Source organism: Dermacentor andersoni, chromosome 2 (assembly GCF_023375885.2).
Source record: "Dermacentor andersoni chromosome 2, qqDerAnde1_hic_scaffold, whole genome shotgun sequence".
NCBI classification, from domain to species: Eukaryota; Metazoa; Arthropoda; class Arachnida; order Ixodida; family Ixodidae; genus Dermacentor; species Dermacentor andersoni.
Genome location: NC_092815.1, coordinates 235,452,343 through 235,475,072, shown reverse-complemented (window position 1 = coordinate 235,475,072; position 22,730 = coordinate 235,452,343). Strand labels below are relative to the sequence as shown.

General features: G+C 47.2%; 1 protein-coding gene across 1 annotated transcript; it reads right to left on the bottom strand.

Annotated features, from left to right (window-relative positions):
* Window positions 1-1,231: 1,231 nt before the first annotated feature.
* On the bottom strand, window positions 1,232-21,987 carry LOC126539921 (ornithine decarboxylase-like). Its single transcript, XM_050186744.3, has 3 exons — window positions 21,524-21,987; window positions 17,332-17,435; window positions 1,232-2,805 (listed from the first exon to the last, which is right to left on the bottom strand). The coding sequence occupies exons 1-3, from the start codon at window positions 21,780-21,782 to the stop codon at window positions 2,440-2,442; spliced, it is 729 nt and encodes a 242-aa protein (XP_050042701.2). The 5' UTR covers window positions 21,783-21,987; the 3' UTR covers window positions 1,232-2,439.
* Window positions 21,988-22,730: the final 743 nt, after the last annotated feature.

Sequence of the window (22,730 nt, the reverse complement as noted above, 5' to 3'; positions counted from 1 at the left end):
GATTTCAAGACAAACTAAGATGGACTACACATATAAATCATCTCATTTCAGATTTAGCACGTACAGTTGGATGTTTGCATAGGATACATTTCTTATTCTCTTTTTCATTCCGAACTTACATATGGTTTACTTGTCTGGGGTACCACCACAAAAACAAAATACAAGCTTGTTACGCTCCAAAAAAGGATTTTACGGTTTTTGAAAATTATCATGGTAAAATGAAAGATTTAAGAACGGCTCCCTTATTTATAAAACATGGTATACTGCGGGCAGACCAATTATACTATTTCAAGCTGTTGCAATTAATACACAAAAGCAAACTCTACACAAAAGATGAAGAATTCCTAGATATTGTCTAAGATTACAAAAACGACGCACACCTAAAATACGAACTGAATACGGACTACAGAAAACGGAATATCAGGTAGCTGATATATTAAATAAGGTGAAAGAAAAATTGGATTTCAGTACCATTATAAGTATTTTCAAAAATAACATAAAAATGTAATAATTATTTCAGAATTAAAATACTCTCAGAAATAATGTTCGCTGTGGTTGTTTCTCCACTTACTATTTGATTTCTTTTGGTGTGTGTAAATATGCAAAGCCGTGCGATATGTATGTGTGTATACAAACATCTTCGTAGGTTGTATGAATATAGTTGCATAATAAAAAAAACACGCACGTGAAATGTATGTTCAATGTATATATATATTTCATACATTATGTATGTAATGCAGACATGCATAGAGATAGATACTGTTCTTATAAAAATGTAAAATCGTTATATTCTGTGTTTTTCCGTGTTTTTTGTTTGTTTGTCATGAAAGCGTGACTGTTATCTTGGCCTAAAACCGCTTGCCAAATTGTAAAGGGTCCGAGGCCTTTGTCAGGCATTTTAAGCCTTTAGCCTCTGCCCCTCTAGCAGGCTCTGTATTGGGTCTGTTGAAAATAAACATTCATTCATATCAGCTGGGGAGCTATCACTGTTTTCGTGACGTCGCGTGACAGACAGGCGAAGTGAAGGTGGTCCAAAAAAGCTTTGACGAATCGCGGAGGGCTGATTGCAGAAGTGGAATAGAAACGTTTGGAATAGCTTTACGTTATAGTGCCCACATTTTCGCTCTCTGCGTGCGTGACTGCACGACGTGGGAGCAAGCAGAGGAAATGGTACTCTTGCTTCAGTACGAAGTAAAACAAAAACAAGGAGACATTCGCTGTGTATGTTTTATTATTTCTCTAAAATTTATTTATTTTTATTAAAACAACAGAATAAATAAATAACCGATGCTGCCTTGAATAATTATGGGAGTCACGTGTCATTCTGAGTGACGTCACAGTACTGCCCCATACCTAAGCACACTTTCGCGATAGACGTCGACTCTCCGGCTGGGAGCGCGGAGGTAAGAGCTTAATTAATAACGCATTGTATGCAGTGCGCTTGTCCGCTCAAAATGGCCAGACCTGGCGAGAGGCCCTTTAATACGCAGTGTTATCCTGTTCCAGAACTCAATCGCTTCAAATTTGCACTTGTCGAAAATGAGGATGCTTGCACAATGTAAAGCTTAAGGAATATCTAGTTTTTAGTACGAATGGATTGCAAAAGAGAGGTATTGTTAGCAGGAAATTCGAATTAGATTTGGTATGTTTAACGCATCAAAAGGAACGTTGCGATTTTTCTGTAAAGCAGTTGGTATTTTAAGTTTGTATCTCAACAAAAAATTTACAGATTATTTGAAGCTCCTGGATTAATGGAAGTGTGTTTGTTAGGGGTGTGCTTGATGTTAAAAATGACGAATGTGAATTTGATGCTAGAATGAAGCACACTTTAAGATATTTCTCTTCCAGTTACCAATATAAGCATACGCGGTAAAGTTGGTAACTAGGAAGTTAATTACTGTGTTTAGATTAATCAGTAAATAGATTGCTGTTTTTTTGCAAATGATGTCCCCATGGGCAGATTATTCTGTAAAAACCTGATTTGAGTAACTTTTGTAGGCTTGAAAAGCGTTCGCCATAAAAAAGAAACATGCTGTATATATGTATGCTCTACGTGTACGTTATGAGAGCCTATATGTATATGTTGCTCTTTAAAAAAATGGAAATCAGCCAGAAGTCAGTGCTTGTCTATGTCCTGGTTTGCGTCATCTGCCTGGTCTTGCGCTGTGTAGCAAGATGGAACATCAAACTAGCCCTGTCGTATGCCCTGCTCCTGTTTCCTGTTTGACCAATGTCATACGTATTGTTGATTGAAAACTGACCTTGCTAGAAAGTGTTTGGCATCTGTAGTGCAGACGCACTTGTATTATGTCGAGAAGCCACAGGGGTACATTCCTCTACACCACAATGCATAATCCGTCAGTCGTAACAGTAAGTTAGAGGAGGGACTTCCCGCAGGATATGCGAGCACGTCCGTTGCTTATGCGGAACTCGATTTGTTCAGCAGCGGAGGTCGTTGACCCCAACCCGTCGGTTACGGATCGCCGGTTGTCCTCGCCACTGCGCGAGGACGGCGCTCTTGAGCACGCCCTCCGGCTGACTGAAGCCACTGCGCAGTGGCGAAGAGTTGAGAATGTTTTGCACGATAGTGACATCGTCTTGCGGCACGATGTAGTGCACTGCGGGGAATGGAAGTCCATTGAAGCCCGAAGCTCTGCTCAGAGAGTACGCGCCGATGTTGTCCATCAGCAGCCACTCGCCGACGACGACGTCGAAGAATGGCCTCTCAGGTTCGATGCAGTCCAGTGCGTTGCAGGTGCCCCCCCACACAGTGGTCGGTGCGTCATGCGGTCTGTCCAGTGGCTCCTGGAGATCAGGCACAAAAAAAAAAAAAGCGGCAGATGATCGACGCGGACCAGGAATCGCAAGCTTGCTGCGAAATTTGGATGTAAGGAAAGCACGATAAGTGCACAACCTTGTTTGAAGAGACACTAAAGGCAGATATAAAGGCAACCATTTTAAGGCCTTTTTAACCAACCTGCTTAATATTTTATGCGTGAAAATGCTTCACCACTGTCTGGACAAGTAACTTTCACTTTCAGAAACATCACTTTCGATAGAAGAAGCGATGACAAGACCCTCCCCATGTTAACTCGAAGAACAAAACTCCAGCGCATCGCTTACACTCTCACTTTCTCTGGGCGTGTTGAGTTAAAGGCAAACTGCAACGAAATTTCACTTGGGTTAAATTAACTATAAATGCCTAGCGTATACTCTCAAGGTAATCTGGGAAAAGTCGCAGGGCTGGTAATTGCCTAATTTTCTTATTAGCAGCTATTAAATAGCGCCTCTGCAGACGATGCGTGCACCTGGCGGCAAAACAGTAGCGATGAGGATGTAGCGAATATTCAAGAACACGTACGCCCCTCTTGACCTCTCAGTTGCGCCATGTTGCGCCCAGGCAGCCAGGGGCATTGCTCGCTAATCATTTGCGAAACGACGGGTGTTTCTCTGGGCGTGCGTTCTCTGTGTTACGCTTGCGATTTGACCTGTTGCAAGAATGCCGATGCGTTTTGTGGCTGTCGGATGCTCGAATACGTACTTGAACATGAGCGATGGGTGTGCAGTACATAACGCCGAGTAGAGGAAGGCCGAACACATCATAAGTGTGACGCCGACCAGCCAACGCGCACAAAGCATGTAAACTGCAGTAGACGAAGCTGCACAAGCTACATTTCAACAGCAGTCACCCATCAAGATCTACTTGGCAAAGGCTTTCTCGAGGTGACTATAAGCACTACAAGCCGCGATGGCGCACGAAAAGCAAAAGTAAGTTGTACTCAGGGTCGATATTCTCAAGCGATCATTTCCGGTATAGTGCATCATCTTCAAGACACTTCGCGCATCTCTACATCGAACGCGTCGAAGTAGACAAATGAAAGCCTTTCTGACACAGCGCCAGAAACGAGCAATAATCCCATGCTGCACACGTCACGAAGGAGCACGCGACGCGGCGGCCATGGAGTAGATGCGGCGGCAAGCCATACAGCATTGCAATGCCATATAGAATAAAGAACGAACTAGCAATGCCGCCAGAACGAAATGGCCCAACCTTCATCACAGCCACGGTCCGGCCTGCATGGCCGCCATTTTACGCGCACTTAAGCCCGCGGCCGTTACAAGCGTCAGCTACTTACCATCCTTTACTACAGATCGCGGCAGTTGTCCGATCGGTCGACGAGTCCGGAGCTTCCAGCGTGCCAGGCAGCGGCAGGTGAAGCCGGATACGTCAAGCCGGCGACGCTAAGATCACTAAAATTTTATCCCGCGCTTTAAACGAGACAAGCAGCAGCGCGGCGATCAGTTGTTGCCGCAGCGCTAGCGGACAATTGTGCGGCGAGTTAGCGCTTCTTTGTCAAAGGCGCAAACGCAACAAGCTCGCTTCAGTAAACACGAACAGCATGGTGCTGGTCAGCCAAGCTAGCGCGCGATGCACCCTGTTACAGCCGCTGCATCGTGTGAAAGGACATGTTTTATTCCCGCGCCAGCTACACTAGACTGTAGAGCGTCCAATTTTCGCCCATGTATAAGCCGGACTAGCTTGGCCCCTCCAACGTGCTCTTCTTGGAGCGGAAGCAGAATGCATCGAAGCCCTGCTGTTGAACGTAGACAACTAGATAGAGAAAACTGGCTGAACTCGGAGAATACTTCGCATTCTATGTGGCTAGCAGACGTGCGAGATTTGTTTGCTGATACACCGGAACAGAATACAAGGAAGGAAAGCAGCCAACGCGGGCCGCTGTACCTACCTGCTAGTAGGTACAGCGGGGCGGGGCGTTTTTCGCGGCGCTCGACGTTTCTGCGCAGGCGCGAGTATGAGCGGGTGTGAGAGAGAAAATCTGGGGGCCTTTGCTACTTGAATATGTGACTCTGTCTAGGCACTACGGGGGAGGTTTCTTAGCGCGTGTTGCATACGGTTGTCCCCTAGACATGCCGGCATTGCGGAGTGCGGTTCAGTTCGTTTACGCTCCCCGCGCGGTGAGGCAGTGGGCACGGACGCCCCATTTGGTAATCGCTGTGTCTGAAGGGGCAAGGTTTGGACCGGTGTTGTATAAGTCGCGAGTCGCTTTTTTCCTCGCGACGATAGATTGCATTTTTTAGAAGCACTGCTCCAGGGAGGCACATGTAACCGCCAAACGGAGGCCTCAGGAGAGCCACTGAGGTTATAATAACGCAGGCGGCGCAGGATCTCCGGGTCACCCAAGGGGTAGCGGGGGGATCAAAGCCGGAAGCAGGGCGGCCCATGGGTTGGGGCCTCTGCGAGCCCCAACCCACGGACCTGTCCCGGTTCTAGCTGTGGTGTTCCCGATGCCGCTTTGGTGTTCTGGAGGCTCCGCCAATAATAAGAAATAACGACACGTTGTTTCAATTAGTAAAAAAAAGAACACGATTGAATAAATATAATTTTACCCATTAAAGACCAGCGTGACCATATGGTCACGTTAGTCTGCACCGTGAATTTAAATTAATTAAGATTAACAAAACGGCACCAAAATCGCCTTTGACGTGCCGCTTGACAGATTAGAGTTCCCTTTATGGATACCAAGTGGCAGCAGCTGTCAGTCGTTTTGTGGGAACCCCTCGCAAAGGCAGGAATAAGTGTTGCTCTGCGAGTAGCAGTGCCATGCATCGCTCCAAGGGGTAAGTGTGTTTGTTTTTACTACTTGTTTAAGCAATAGTCAGATATCCTTACCTCCGTATTGTTCTTTGAATATGTGACTTTCGATGACCATTTGTGAAAGATTAACGTTTGATTTATCCATGAACGAGCGCGCTATCTTGCGCGTTGCCATATGGTCACGCTGGGCCTTTAGGCTACCTAACTTTTTATTATTTTTTAAACTGCATTCTCATCTCGTGCACGGCTCCTGGCGCGTTCTCGCAGTGGTTATTTCTTATTTTATTGTCTGAGTAGGTTAATGTTGGAAGAAATAGCCAAGATAGCCGTAGAGGAAGGTGACGATGTGTCAGTGATTTATATCGAGCCGCCAGAGGCTAGCACCTATTCGGTTGAAAACTCGGCCGATGAAGGCTGAGGTGGGATCATTGACAATCTAAGCAGGTGGTAGCTATTACCCGGCGCTGAAACTGTTTTCTCTGACGGACGCCGCATTGGTGGATGCGACTCGGACGATGACGACCCCGGCGAGCAAGGTGACGGAATATCAGAGGTTTCTTCTTCTGTAGTTGATGCGGCCATTCCGCCAAAATTACCCACTGCCTCTAAGTGGGTGAAGCGGGATCTCCAGATAAGCCTTGGCATATTTCCCGACCCAAACTTTGCTGCATATAGAGACTTTTCATCTGTTGAGTTGCTCGATCTTTTTGACAACGCCGTCGTGGAGCTGCTAGTCGAACAAACAAGAAAGTCTGTTATTTTGGAATATGCCCGATCCGGAGGTTACCAAAGAAGAATTAGGTTTTCATGGAGTGCTCGTTTTGTCCGGCTATAACCGCTTGCTAGGGAAAACGTGCTATTGGAACAGCGGCACGGATATGCGCAACGCGATGGCCTACAATGCTATGCGAAGAAATCGCTTCGTTCAGATAATGCGATTCCTGCACTGTGCCAAGTGCACTGTGCCAAGTGCAAGCCTAGCACTTAGTGACAAGTTGGCAAAGTTGCGCCCATTGATGGCACTATTGAATGCAAGGTTTGTGGAGCATTTTCAACGTGTGCGTCACCTGAGCTATGACGAAAGTATGATTGAGTATTATGGTCGTCATGGGTGTAAACAGTTCATACGTGGAAAGCCTATCTGCTTCGGGTATAAAGTATGGTGCATAATGCCAAGAACAGATACCTTGTAAATTTCAAAGTGTATCAAGGCAAGCAGGGGATCCCGGAACATCTGAAAAATATGAAAATGACTTCGGAAAAGCAGCGGTGCCACTTTTCAAATGGTGGAAGAACTCGCAGCAGAGACGCACGACCTTCCTTTCTTTTTCTATTTTGATAATTTATTCACAAGCATGCAGCAACTCAGGCATCTCAAGGCACATGACTACGAAGGCACGGGTACAGTGAAGGAGAACCGTGTTCCCAAAGCATGCCCTATCACTTGACCAGAATTCGTCAAGCGCCAACCTCGCGGGCACGAAGATCCCGTGCTGAGCGACAATGGGATAATTGTTGTGTGCTGGAATGACAATTCGGTAGTAACGATCGTAAGCACCATTCACGGCGTAGAGCCAATGTCATCTGCAGACTGGTACTCGTATGTTAAGAAGCGAATCAAGGTGGCCCATCCAAACACTGTTGCTAAGTACAAGGTTTATAGGAGGTACGGACCAGATGGATGCAAATGCAGGCGCCTATAGGATTGCAATCCGTGGCAAAAAGTGGTGGTGGCTGATTTTCACTTGACTTTTTGATGTATCTATCAGCAACGCTTGGGCGCAAACTCGTAGCCCAGGGTTCAACGTCACGCAGGTGGAATTCCGCAGGCAAATTGCACAAAGCTACTTGACGCGACGGGACAATCAGCCTAGAGGACCTGGTCAACGCAGAATACCAAAGACTGGTGATGTCCTGACTGGTACACGGTATGACCAAGTGGCCCACTTTGTTGCACCGATACCTAATGGCAAGAGGTGGAGGTGTGCATGAGATAATGGCAACAGCGCGGTGCACACACAATGTACAAAGTATGACGTCGGCATGTGTATTCCATGATTTAAACCATATCACACTAAATAATTGCTCGACTATTAGCTATATATGTTTTTTGTGATGTTTCATGGCTTGAAATAAATGTTTTTAACTTCGCGTATCTTGCTGTAGCGTAAGGGCCCAGTGTGAGCATATGGTCACGTGCTATGTTTCAAAAACTAATGAGGCAAGAGTAATAATTTCTTGCATGTGAATTATTAGTATAAATGTAAGTTAATATATGCGATTTATTTCAAGATAGGAAGAAAAAAGAAACCGGTCCCTAATGGGTTAAGTACATTTATAGGTCCAAAGTATATAGGTCACATCTTTTTGCATTTCAAATTGCAAAATTGTTTTTTTTTTTCAATTTCTGTTCCAGGCAAGCAGTAAAGAGGACGGCACCAGTGTAAAGCAACACACACCGTGCACTAAAGACAAGCAACTGCTTGCTGCAACAAGGCCATTGTTTGAACTTTTGCTGCTTCTACAAGGTAAACAAAACCGGGTTCCGAAATAAAATGCTTGATATATGCTGTATTGGCTTGCTAGTCTTGAGATACATCTCATTTGTAGCCGATAATATTGCCGCGACAACTTGGTCACATTCAAGTTGCGCGCCCTTCGTATTGGACACTGTGCACGCCGTACCGCGGCGTTGTTCAGAAACAACAGGTAGGGAGGCATTCGTCGCACGAATAGCCGGCTGGACCGGCCTCGAATGCGCCACGCGCATGAGCGATCACGCGAGAAGAAAGAAGAAGACGGTTCGACACCAGTTTTAGAACGCGACTGCCGGGGATTCTTCACGACCACAGTGACTTAGTTGTGAGCACAGGTTCGCCCTTAATAAACATCGTTACATTTCTGGTGGAGGTGCGGGGTATGAGTCGAAGCCCCACGAACCAAAGTCAGCGTAGCCCCGGGCACCAGCGAGTCCATCCCGTGGAACTGACACCTGTGCACCAACGGACCAGCCGCCGTCTTCGAGGTGACTCGCCCGAATTCGGCCCTCTTCTATTCATGCCAAGGGAAACTCAGACAACGGACGCCGCCACAATGACTAGCCAGGTAACACCAGCACAGCTGGTCGTAAGACAACCTCGCAAGCCGCCAACATACCATGGCGACTCGTTCGAAGACGTGGAAGACTGGTTGGAACTGTTCGAGAGAGTGGCGAGATTTAATTAATGGGATGAGAAATAGAAGCACCGTAACGTATATTTTTCTTTGGAGGATTCGCGAGAACGTGGTATGAAAACCACGAACCCTCTTTGACCACTTGGGAGTAATTTCGATGACAACTGCTAGCGACATACGTCAGCACGCACCAGAGTGATCGTAAAGAAAAGGCGGAAATTGAACTTCAAGCTAGCAACCAGCTCACAAACGAGAACGTGGCGATGTACACCGAGGACATGTCCCGCCTGTTCAAGCTTGCTTATCCAAACATGAGTGAAGATAAGAAACTGTGCCATCTCATGCGTGGGGTAAAGTAGGAACTCTTCGCAGTTCTCGTCCGCAACCCACCGCGTACGGTCGCCGAGTTCAGATACGAAGCAACGACCATCGAAAAGACGCGGGAACAGCGCGCTTGGCACGGCAACCTATGGTAGACCATTCTATGGTAGACCATTCAGATCAGTCAGTCATCACCATTCGCTTTGCTGGCTGGCGAATCTCAAGGATCCATCCGGACGACTAGCAAAATGGAGCCTTAGGCTTCAAGAGTATGATATTACTGTCGTATGCCGATCCGGGAGGAAACACAGTGACGCCGACAGCTTGTAACACGCACCAGTCGGGTCAACTGTGTCAGAAGAAGAGTATTTCCCATTCCTTGGTATTGTTGACGCGTCACAAATGGATCAACAACAACGAGATGACCCGGAATTGCTTCCACTTATACAGTGCCTGGAGGGCCTCGACCTTCCACTCTCGTGCATTTTCTCTAGAGGGCTATCCTCGTTCCGTCTGTGAGGAAGTAGCCTCTACAAGAGAAACTTCGAGAAACGCGAGACAAAGTTTTTACTTGTCGTACCCATAATTATGTGAAAAGAAATTTTGCATGCATGTCACGATGAACCGACATCTGGCACATGGGCATGTGCACACTGCGGGTCAGTGTGGAAGGAGGACCATATTTCACGACGAAGATGTCGAGGTATGACCAGCAACCACTTGCGGACGTCAGAGACGTAATTCCCACGATAGAGAAGTCCATCCCGAATTGCGAAGTGACATGCTTGACGGCGCAAAGGTCGAGAAGATGAAGGAACAGTCGACGGGTTTGAAAGGAAGAGGATAAGACTAATCCAGGCATCCTTGCGTTGCTCCGAAGCCATGTCGCAGGCTTCTTGGAACGAAAGTACTTGGTCAACGGCAGAGAGGCAGGTATAGCTTTCGGTTGACACGAGCGAACGGGAAAGCGCGTAGGCATCGGTGTGGCGGCGGCCAGACCTGTAGACAATACGCACGTTGAAATCTTGCAACCGCAAAGCCCAGCGAGCTAATCGACCTGAGGTTTCCTTCAAGTGCATGGTGGTCTGTAATGACGTCGAAGGGGCGGCCATAGAGGTAGGGTCGAAATTTACCAAGTGCCCAGATTATGGCCAAACATTCCTTCTCATTAACGGAATAATTCTTCTCGGCTTTGGTGAGGGTGCGGCTTGCGTATGCAACGACGTACTCGTCGAATCCAGATTTGCGCTGCGCGAGCACAGCGCCGAGTCCAACACCGCTGGCGTAGGTGTGTACTTCGGTCGGAGCTGTCGGGTCGAAGTGACGCAGTATAGGCGGGGAGGTCAGTAGACGACGCAACTCTTGGAAAGCATCGTCACAAGCGGACGACCAGGCGTAGTCATTCAAGTCGCTCCGTAGAAGCTGATTCAAGGAAGCGGTGATGGACGCAAAATTCCGAATGAAGCGGCGAAAGTAAGAACACAGGCCAAGGAAGCTGCGGAGTTCTCTTACGGAGGAAGGTTAGGGAAAATCAGCAACTGCACGGAGCTTGGCGGCGTCACGAAGAATACCGTGTTTAGATACTACATGTCCAAGGATGGTGAGGTGACTTGCGCCAAAGTGGCATTTCTTCAGGTTGAGCTGAAGGCCGGCGGCAGTTACGCACTGCAACACTTCCTCCAGCCTACAGAGATGGGTGGGAAAATCGGGCGAAAAAATAAACACATCAACTAAGTAGCACAGGCACGTTTTCCACATGAGACCGCGCAAAAGATTGTCCATCATACGCTCAAATGTTGCGGGGGCGTTGCAAAGCCCGAAAGGCATGACACGAAATTCATATAGGCCATCTGGTATTACAAAGACCGTTTTAGGTTGGTCTTCGGGTGCCTTGGGGACTTGCCAATAGCCGCTGCGTAAATCGATAGACGAGAAGAACTCCGCGCCTTGGCGACAGTCAAGGGCGTCGTCAATTCTCGGAAGAGAGTAAACATCTTTACGAGTTATTTTGTTAAGACGACGGTAATCGACACAGAATCGTATCGATCCATCCTTCTTCTTAACATGAACAACGGGAGATGCCCAGGGGCTGTCCGGAGGCTGAATGATGCCGCGCTTGAGCATGTCAGCTACTTGGTCGTCGATAACACGGCGCTCTGTCGCGGAGAGGCGATATGGTCTTTGTCGCAGTGGCGCACTGGTACCCGTGTCGATGCGATGACAAACGGTTGACGTGTGGCCCAAGAGAACATGCTGGCAGTCGAAAGACGAACGGTACTTGTCGAGAAGGCGTAGAAGCTGGGCGCGTTGAGAAACAGTCAACATGTCGGCGATGGAGCTATGTAAAACATCGGGCGAAGTCGGCTCCTGCGCGGGGTTACAGGTCACCACGGCGACCTCTTGAGTGGCGATGGGACCAGTTGACATGTCAATGACGGCAGCAGGGTCGACACACTGGGCACGGCCAACGCACTCCTCACGAAGAAAAGATAGAGAACAGGGTAATCGGTTGGCGACGGGTAATCGGTTGGCGACGAGCAATCTGCTGACGTCGGCATGAACGTCCAAAAGAGCGAAAGGCAGCGGGGAACATTTGCGACGAGCGAAAATTGCAGATGGCGTAAAAAGTGCGCTGGCATCAGCAACAATGTTGCATGACATTGTGGCAAGGGCAGATGAGTGCGGTGGAATTGTAAGGTCTTCGGCAACAAATACTTTATTTTCAGGTTCACGAGCGTCAAGGAGTGGGGCATTACACAGCGTTTGAAATTCCACTTCAGCACGAGAACAGTCGATGACGGCCTTATTAGCGGAAAGGAAGTCCCAGCCCAAAATAACATCGTGGGAACAAGAACACAGCACGAAAAATTCAACGATGTAGAGGAGGCCGTTGATCACAACGCGAGCAGTACATGCAGCTGCTGGCGTGATGTGGTCTGCGCTGGCAGTACGAAGTGACACGTTGGACAGTGGCGTCGTGACTTTTCTGAGCGAACGGCAAAGTTTGGCACTGATAACTGAAACTGCGGTACCAGTGTCAACGAGGGCGAGTGCAGCGACGCCGTCGACATATACGTCTATAACATCAGTCGGAGATGGGAGAGGCCTTGGTCTGTTCGTGGGTGACGCAGTTCTTGCCTCGGGAACTGCGACGATTAGTTTTCCCGTTCCGGTGAAGAATGACGACGGCACATCGGCGATAGCGGGCGGCGTCGAGGTGATGGCGAACGGCGGTCAACAAGAGGGCGGTGGTCCGAGTAGGAAGACATCTGGCCGGGGTTCCGAGACGCGGAAAAAGACGGGTATGGGGAAACGTATGGTGCGGCGTCGAAGCTACGGCGGTAGGACGGTGCGCGGCGACGACAAAATCGTGCAACGTCGCCAGGTACACCACACGCAAAACATATTGGCCAGTTGTCAGGAGTGCGTCATTGTCCACTGCTGTACCGCGGCTGAACGAAGGGAGGAGCTGGACGCAGTGGCACGACCGATGGGGATGGCGCAAAGGTCGGAGGTGGTGGCCGCGCGAGAGCCTCGGCATAGCTCAGAGGTGCAGTCATCTCGGGAAAAGCAACTGGAGGCGGCACGGGCGGAATCTCGCGGGCAGAAGGAAGAGCTGCGCACGCTTGTTCTTGGATGACCGGGCGAAGGTTGGGCGGCAAAGGCGAAGGTGGTCGCGTCGAAAGCAGCGAAAGCTGACGAGCGACCTCAGCACGGACGAACTCTTTTATCTTGCCAAGCAGGGAGTCCACCTCAGGAGCAGGGATCATGCTCGCAAGGGTTTCGTAGGACGCAGGGGGGCGCCGCGTGAGAAGGTCACTGAACTCTGGCAAAGTTCAGTGACCTGAGAGACAGTGCCTGGGTTTTTGGAGAGGAGCATATGAAAGGCATCGTCGGAAATGCCCTTCATGATGTGACGTACCTTGTCCGCCTCCGCCATCGTCAGGTTGACACGCCGGCAGAGGTCGACGATGTCCTCTATGTAGCTGGTGAACGTTTCACCAGTTTGCTGGGATCGGCTTCGTAGGCATTGTTCAGCACGAGGTTTCCGCACGCCAGGGCGGCCGAAAACTTCTGCAATGCCGGTTTTGAAGCTAGCCCACGTTCGGAGATCGGCTTCGTGGTTTTTGAACCACAGCTTGGCCACACCCGATAAATAGAAGATTGCGTTGCCGAGCTTTAGGGGCTCGTCCCATTTGTTGGTGTTGCTGGCGCATTCATACGATTCCAGCCAATCTTCAACGTCTTTCTCATCGGTGCCGCTGAAGATATCAGGATCCCGCTGACGCTGGGCACCAGCACATATGATGGCTGGAGTAACCGGTGGGGATGTCGGGCTGTGGTCGTCAGGCATGACGGATGGCAGAGTTCGGGTGCGTGATTCCAGGTTGGGGAATACCGTAGCACCTCCACCAGAATCGAATAGCAATACAGCACAAGAGAGCCCAGGCAAGCTCGAGCTCGCGCCTCCCGCTCGACTGGCGATGTGGCTGCGGCGCCGGGCATTCATCTTCACTACAATTTATTTATTTACTTTCAGGAGCCGGAGGCACTACAGAAAGGAGTGGAGTAAACGTAACAAACAATTTATGCAAAGAACATTGGATTGAAGCAAAGGCACGTTGAATGGCGTTCTTGAAGTTAGTAGTGTCTGTGATGTGGGCGATGGTAGTGGGAAGATGTTTCCATTCCGTGCTTGTTCGAGGAATGAAAGAATCACTGTAAAGATTAGTCTGACATGACGGCACACCTGCTTTAAAGCAATGGTCTGATCGAGATGCAACATAAAACGGCTGTGTGAGAAGCTGCTTTTTAATACAGGGTTAAAGTGGAAAATTTTATGAAATAGCGAAAGGCGAGCGCATTTTCTACGGGATGAAAGATCGGGTAAGTTTAGAGTATTTTTCATTGCTGTAACGCTGGAATGACGCGAGTAATTTGATAAAATAAATCTAGCTGCACGGTATTGGATTGATTCGAGGGCAAGTGTTAGATAGGTTTGAGCGGGATCCCATATGGCGCATGCGTATTCGAGCTTTGATCGTACAAATGTTCGGTAAAGAATTACTTTAAGGAGTGAAGGCGCAGATGAAAAATTACGACGCAGGTATCCAAGCATGCATGTAGTATTATTACAGACGTGCTGAATGTGGGTGTGCCATGAGAGGTTATTTTTGACATGAAGACCGAGATACTTGTACGAGTCAACAGTTGTGAGCTGATTACTATTAAGAAAGTATAGCTCGCGTGTCATTGCATATTGAACGGCGGAAAATTTGCATAGCTTTACATTTGATTACTTTAAGTTGCATTAGCCATTTACTGCACCAGAGTGACACATTATTCAGATCGTTCTGAAGTTTGCTTGCATCAGCTAGATTAGTAATATTATGGTAAAGTGCAGAGTCGTCAGCGAAGGGCTTAATAGAGGAAGAAGTAATGGAGTCAGGGTGGTCGTTAGGATAAACGAGGAAAAGCAATAGACCCAGCACCGATCCTTGCGGCACTCCCGATGTTACAGCAGAGGAAGGAGGTTCTTGGATTTCAATCTGGTTGGTCACGTAATTCGATGATCACCTAATTCTGAATTCCTCAAATGATAAGGCTATCCGTTCTTTTGCGATGAATCGGTCGGCACACCGCGGAGCAGAAAGAATTCATGTGTGTGACGCCTCTACCAGCGGCGCGCAAACGTCAGAAACGTGAACCTCAGTTGTTGCTCGGTCGGCGCTCGTCGAGTATCATGAGCTCGTCATCGTAAACCATGAACTGCAGCAGCTTGTGAACGCTGCCATGTTCATAGAGTGGGCGAAATGCGGAACCGACATAACGCTCGTCAGATGGTGCGTTGTTGTTCCCGGCCTAACCCGGCAGTCGATATCATCATCATCATCATCATCATCATCATCATTAGCCTATTATATGTCCTGTGCAGGACGAAGGCCTCTCCCTGCGATCTCCAATTAGCCCTGTCTTGTGCCAACCGATGCCAATAAACGCCCGCGAATTTCCTAATTTCATCGCTCCACCTAGAATTGTGCCATCCTGGACTGCGTTTCCCTTCTCTTGGTATCCGTTTTGTAACCCTGGTGGTCCAACGGTTGTCTAACCTGTGCATTACGTGACCTGCCCAGTTACATTTTTTTCTCTTAATGTCAGTTAGAATATCGGCTATACCCGTTTGCTCTCTTATCCAAATCGCTCTCTTTCTGTCTCTTAATCTATGCCTACCATTCTTCGTTCCATCGCTCGTTGCGCGGTCTTTAACTTGTTCTAAAGCTTCTTTGTCAGTCTCCAAGTCTCTGCCCCATATATCAGCACCGGTTAAATGCACTGACTGTACGCCTTCCTTTTCAATGATACTAGCAAGCCTCCAGTCAGGAGCTGACAATGTCTGCGGTATGCGATCCAACCCATTTTTATTCTTCCATGAATTTCGTTCTCATGATCAGGGTTTCCTGTGATTAATGGACCTAGGTAAACGTACTCCTTCACACCGACTCTAGAGGCTGACTGGCGATCCTAAATTCTTGTTCTCTTGCCCAGCGATTCATCATTATCTTTGTATTCTGCATATTAATCTTCAACTCCACTCTTATGATCGCTCTGTTAAGGTCCTCCATCATTTGTTGCAACTCGTCTGCAGTGTTGCTGAATAGCAAAAAGTCATCGGCAAATGGAAGGTTGCTGAGATATTCGCCGTCGATCCTTACTCCTAAGCCTTTCCAGTTTCATAGCTTAAATACTTCTTCCAAGCACGCAGCGAATAGCATTGGAGAAATTCTATCTCCTTGTCTGACCACTTTCTTTATAGGTGTATTCCTACTTCTCGTTTTTTTAAAGAGAAAAAGTAAGAAGTCTCAAAGATCGTCGTTAAGCTAAGCTCCGAAGGTGTCGTGCACGAGAACTCGAGTGCGTGGCTTTGGAATTCGCAGTGTTCCAACTTAATCCAGCCACTGTCAGAGTCGAGCAGAGCCTTTATTTTGCACGCGCGACTCAAGTGTAAGCTACCAGTAGCAGGCGGCATCGTTCATAATCTGCCAGAAGGCGCAAGGAACTCGAGATTCCAAAAATACGGTCTTTGAGTGCTGACAGAGTGCTGCAATATATGTAGCAGAAAGCAAATACCGCAATAAACCTGCCCCTCCAGCACTGACAAAATGGCTACCAGATATGTTGCAGAACACGAAGACTGAATCAAAGGGGCTTTCGAGGCACTGAGTAATTGCAGTCATCTATGTAGTAGTACAAGAAAGAACGAAATAACCGCGGATTTCAAACGCTGGTACTGCAGCCATGTATGCAGTAGAATAAAAACTAGGTGTACGTGCTGGGTTCTCCGAAATCGCTTTGAAAATGACATTATTGCTTTTGACGAGCTGAGCTCGCGTAAAATACTTAAGGGGCTAGTAAGCGAGAAAATTCGGTATAGTGAAGGATGAAATTTGCGACTCGACAGGGCCACTGCAGTACTAGCCCGATGATGTCACACTGCCTCACTATATTATGTCAGTGGTAGGCAACCACTGGTCATAAAAATGCGATCACATTGCGCTGTAGGTAGCACTGGTGAAAACGCTACTTGTACAGTTCTATTCAATTCTCATAAATAAGCAGTTACTGATGCTACCACGCTACTCTTGACGGTGCTGTAGGTGGTCAGAAAGTTGGGTTATCGCTCGACTCCACGTTACCAGCGCTCTCATATAATGTTGCGCTGGTTCAGCCGTCCATGGAGATTGCAAGCAGCATAAAATCGTGTGATTGCGTTAGAGGAATTCAACCCTGCACTCACAATTTTCTCGGCAACTAAGTCGTTTCTCAGCACAAACCCAACGTTGAAATGTTTCTTGGAGAGTATTTTAACAGCCTGTTCGATTTACTATTTACATTTGTGTGAATGCAAACGCAGGCTGTCGTATTGTCATTCTTACTACATGGCGCACACGTCTGTCGATGTACGTGACCAGATTATTAGTATACGCTGCCCCCGATGAGACGAATACAAGACCCCGAGACATTTGGTTGTATGCGGTGAAGACGATAACAAACGGTGTTCATGTTTTGGCACCCACAAAAGTATTCGAGGCATGCGCTTTCAGATGACTAGAGTTACAATTCGAACACCTTGTATTTGTTAGTGCAAGAAGATTGTAGTGTTAGTGTGTGTGTTAGTGTAAGTTATGCGCACTGACACCCGAGTGGCGTCGAAGGCTCACCTGAAGGGGCCACGTTTTCACATCCATAAATTCATATAGATACCGCATTATGCAGTTGTCCGTGGATTCGTTTACGAAGACGTGCTGATGCAGTTGGACGACTCCTGCGCAGAACATTTCAGACACCTGTGAAACATTGATTTGCTTTCAAAATTAGAAATGAGTGCAGAGTTGCTACTTTTACACACACAACAATATGGAGTGTTTATAGCAGTCGACATTTAAAAAAACTTATATATACCAAGCACTTGCGTCAATGGTGCGGAACCGAGAAGTCGCAAGGAAGTAAGACCCCCATCGGGGCAAGAACGAGAGCAGAGGTATATTGGTATAATAAAATGCAGGATCGGTTTAAAACTAACTAGACGAATCTCGTTTAATGGGAAACATTCTTCGCCTCATACCAAGGACGTTGCGGCCGCCTCGCATGGTTTCTGGGCTCCTAAATAATAACAAAAAATTATGGAATCGAACCACTGTGCCACAGCACAAAATGCCCTACACATTAGGCCACAGAGGCATGCGGATTTTCTCGTGCCAACGCCGACTAGCTCTTCGAGAAGATTGGCAGCACTCGCACCACGTCACACAGCGGTAGTTTCGCTAAAATCTTCGCAGAAGCGCGCCGATCCGAGCAACGCGCACATTAAGCCCGGCGAAGCTGTGTGAGAGAGTTCTCACACCCTTCGGAAGGGCTCTGTTCTGCCTCTGATCGAAATCTAACCGAGAGTTTGCAAACGCTTCACTATATGTGTGGGCCATGGTTTTTCATATACTTGAATATAGTTCTGCGGCTCGAGGTGGCGTTTCGGCCAAGCATCCACCAAGTCCATTGATGAGTACGTTCGGTGGTAGGAATGAAGGGAAAAAGGGTTCCCTTTACAATACTTACACGGGCTGGAAATACTGAAGCCCACTCCATGTAGGAGTAGGCTTCACCTCTCTCACTGCACTAAAGTCTCCGCTTTTCATACCGTCGTCTTTTCTAGGAGAATAGACCAGGGAATTTGATGAATGTGTCTCGGCCAATCACATTCGTTGAATCCGTTGCAATACTCCGCACCGTTCCGGTGGATTCGCCTCCTAAGTTGAACCTTCGACCTCGCATATGGCGTAAATGCGTGTTAGTCTGGGAATCCAAGGTCGACGCTGCTCTCACGGTAGCCTTCGACGGAAATGGGCTCTGCCCCGTTCATCAATTAGTTCAGCTTGTGAGGTTCAATTAGAGCGGTATTTTGTTGACCCATCGACAGTCGGCTTCAACGCTGCGTCGACTTCTGGATAGGCGCTGATGAAAGGGAGGGGGGTTGTTGGCTCGGCAGAAACCCTGAAGGAATGCGCTTTGCCGTTTTGAGACGTAATAATAGTATATGAGCTTTGTACAAAGACCTGGGCTTCACTTTACAATGATGGAAAACAAAACTGCTTCACCACCAATCGTTTCTTCAACGATGTCTACGATTTCTTCAAAGGGTCTCGACGCCATTTCGCTGGTGTCACGTCGCACAGCTGTAAGCTGCTTATGAAAGCGAGAACACGTCATTTTCCCCCATATTGTGCGGCCTACGGGAACGAGAGAGAGAAATAACCTTTATTCCTCCCAAAGGAAGTAATGCCTAAGTCCGGGCCTATTGGTAATATAATGCCACCAGGCCCAGCTCGTTCTTGACGTGCTGCACCAGAAGCGGCTACGATAGTTTGAAACTTTCGTGGGGGAAGTTTAGAAAGCATTGTCTCCCGAAGGCCTTCGCGATCTGTTCAGCTGGTAAAAGACCAGGTTTTAATGTATCTTCGCGGGAGTACAAAAAACGAATGACCATGCCGCCACCGTCATGCTATCGTTGTCGCCTTGCCGCTGTCACCATACACACGCTCGCATCACACGTACTGTTGAACACCTTGCACAGACAGGTTGGTACATCTGGTGATGCGTTGCAGAACCCCAAATGATGCTGGTTAGCCAGCTACCCGCAAAGTACTTCGCAAAACATCGACTCCAGGAGTATGTGCGATCTGCATAATTATTTAACTATTTTACATAAGGATGAACGATGATTCTAGATACTTTTGTCGTTTGTAACAGCGGCAGACGTACTAGTAGAAATTTAAGCAAGGTCGTTCACAAACCATTGAAGTTGTGCGGCGCTTTGGGATCGCTTCATTGAACGCTTTTGCGCTGTGATGCCTGCGTTTAATACCCATGCATGAGGTTCACGCGTAGCTCCATCTGCTTCGACTGCGGCTGAAGCGTATGCACCATGATGTGAAGTGAAGTGAAGTGAAGTTTATTTCCAACACCGAGTCGGAGGTTCTTGGGCGAAAAGATGTCGCAGACATCTTGAGAGTGCCCAAGGACCCATTAAACAGCAGCAGACAGATTGCAAAAATAATCATCTGAAACGCTGTACAAAAATAAAGGCATGAAATATAATACACGCAACGGAACTCTTTTAGTGCACAACATAATTGCATATAATACAGTTGTCACAAGATCCTTATAAGCACTTGTGCAAAGGCAAAAAATAAATTTTATACATCAATATGAAATAGCAAAAATAAAGATGTTGTTCGAATGGTTCTTACATGTTTAAAAGCATATTTCGCACATGTTTCTTGAATTTATATTCTGGTAGTTCGAATTTGGTACAAGTTAAGAATTTGTTCATTATTGCTGGTATCTGGTATTGAAGAAGACATTCTCCGTAGCTTGTACGGGAAAAAGGAACTGGTAAGGGTTGATTACGGAGAGAGTATCGGGGGGAGCTATCAAATGAATGCTCATAAAGCTTCTTCTTTTTTGTATAAAGTAGTAGTTTATATGTATAAAGATCACTTGCTCTAGTAATATCGTGCTTTATGAACAGCTGATGAGTACGCAGTTCGCGAGGGTGCCCATAAAAATTTTCATATATTCTGAGAACCTTCTTCTGCAACACTTCGAGTCTGTTTAGGTTTTGAGCAGTCGTTTTTGCCCATACTAGCGCGCAGTAAGACAAGCGAGAGTAGAAGTAGCCGTAATATATAGCTTTCTTTAGCCATAATGGAACTAGGTTTGATAACCTGTACAGACAGCCTACAGTTTTGCCCAATTCAGAAGCAAGCCTGGACACATGGGTATTCCACGACATGTTTTCCTCGAACCAAACACCAAGAAATTTTTGCTTGCGAACGCACTCTAATGTTGTGCCTTGAAATGAGAGTTTCAGATGAATACATGGTTTGTTCGTAGGCCTAAAAATAACGTATTTTGTTTTACGTGCATTTAATGCAAGTTTGTTTTCATTTAGTGTGAAATCATGCTCCAAAAGTTGTTCACTTGACCGGTGTATCAGAAAATGTACCGGCGGGGTGCAGTGAACCGGCGTTGTCCGCAACACCTTCGTCCTTGAAGGGCCGTTCGAAAGTGCCTGCCTTGCTGGTGGCGGGGAGTGAAAAGCTGTTCATCTAAATGTATGACTACGAAGCCCATAAAAGGGCGGGCACAAGGTATCGCATGCCTCATAGCAGGGAGCCTTTATGTAGGAGAGGAACGTGTCATAACATGGACAATTTAGCCGTTTGTACAGTGACGAGCTGGCGTGAGTCGGCGAGTGTTGGCCTTTGGTCAGAGTATGACGTATGAAAGATAGCGGATGCGCTATGACATCCCAGATGTTCTTCAGCGCTGGAATGAGTAAAAGACAAACGAACTCGCAAAACGTCAATAGGGGAACCTTACCCTTATCCACAAATGATCGCGGTATCCCAGAAAATGACTCGAACTTTGCGTATTATGAGCCTCGATTTTATCCCTGTTCCAGTAATATTTTTGAGACGGAATTCTCAGCTCGTATAATCACGCTGAAGCGACCTCAGATGCCTTAATTATAGGATATATTGTGCGATGAAGTCTTTTTAACGCAAAGGCGTATGATCGCGTTAGAGGGCTCCAATGTTTACGAATTCGTCCAGTTGTATTGCTTAGGTAGGAAACAGGAGTGGGTAAGTCAAAAGCAAATTTCTGTTTCTACCTCAGCGAATGATGTGGACCTAGTTGGACAAGCGATTGGCCAACGTGCATTAGGCACATATGCTCTGAAAACCACACGAGTATATGAAAGCGCGTTTGTCATATTTCATAGCGTTATACGAGCTAAGTTTAAATAAAGCAACACGCTGAACTCTCATTGGGCATCACCTGATGCATACCTACCGTCTACTACAACTTTTCGGCTCCTCTTGCCGAGGACCTGGACAACCAATGAATAGCCAGACGTCACGAAAAACTGTCCAGGCTCAGCGATGATTTGCACGCCACTCGATTCAGGAAAGTAAAGATCCGTTGCCCGACGAATGGAGTAGCAAACCTGCATCACAAACAGAACGCCAATTACCCTTGTTAGCCTTATTCTGTCCCTTGCACAGCTTGACATGCGGGCCGTTGGCAAATTTCCTCCGGCTCCCTGTCCCATAGAAACGCACGAAGATTAGTTTTCGTTAGGGAATTTGGAAAACGTAAACGCTGCGGTTAAAAAAAAAAAAAGACAGTAAAGGGCTGAAAAAGGTGTCACTACTGCCGCTTTGTCGTTGACAATCCTCACTAAGTTTCTGCTTAGGCCTGTTCGGCTTTTCTGACCGATCATTTGAAGCCAAAAATTATGTCATGGTAAAGTGATCTCATAAATGTTTCTGGTAGTAAGCGCGCGTCTATGCAGGTTTATAAAGTCAACGTGTGCTGTCACATTAAACGCCAGAGGAGCAGTTTCTGGTCCTCTAGCACAACAGATAGAGCAGCATTATAATAGACGAGGCGCCGGTGAATCAGTCAAGCTCCTAGAGGACGTATGACAGCGAAAATAAGATCAACAGAACAGACACAAGTGGCATAATGGTTGGGCCAACGTTAGGTAGGACCACTTAAAACATATCTTTTTTTTTTGTAAAAAATTCATGCACCATTACGGTACTCTCTAACGGGAAATTTGAGCACAACTCAATACGTAGTTTCATTTCGCGTGCCAAAATTTTATATTGTGATTATATATATAGAGAGATGCAAATGATAGAAAGGCAGGGAAGTAATTCAGAGTTAAAGCCTCCGGTTTGCTACCCTGCACTAGGAGAAGGGAAAGAGGAATGAAAAAACGGAAAGTAGAATGGGGACAAAAAAGAGGCGTAAGAAAAAGACGGACGGGCTCATTATAGTCCTTCTAATAAATAACTGCCACGTAAAAAGGTCAACAAACCCTTGACCGACTTCCGGTGCGACGACAGTTCATGTCGGCATTCCACGACTGTCTGTTCTGAAAGTGGCCTGTCGTCAAGGCGTGCCAACATTGCTGCTAGTGACAACCGGAGCGATGTGTATCGAGGACAGTGGCAAAGTACGTGTTGTGTTGGAGGCGAGCTCCACCACTGGA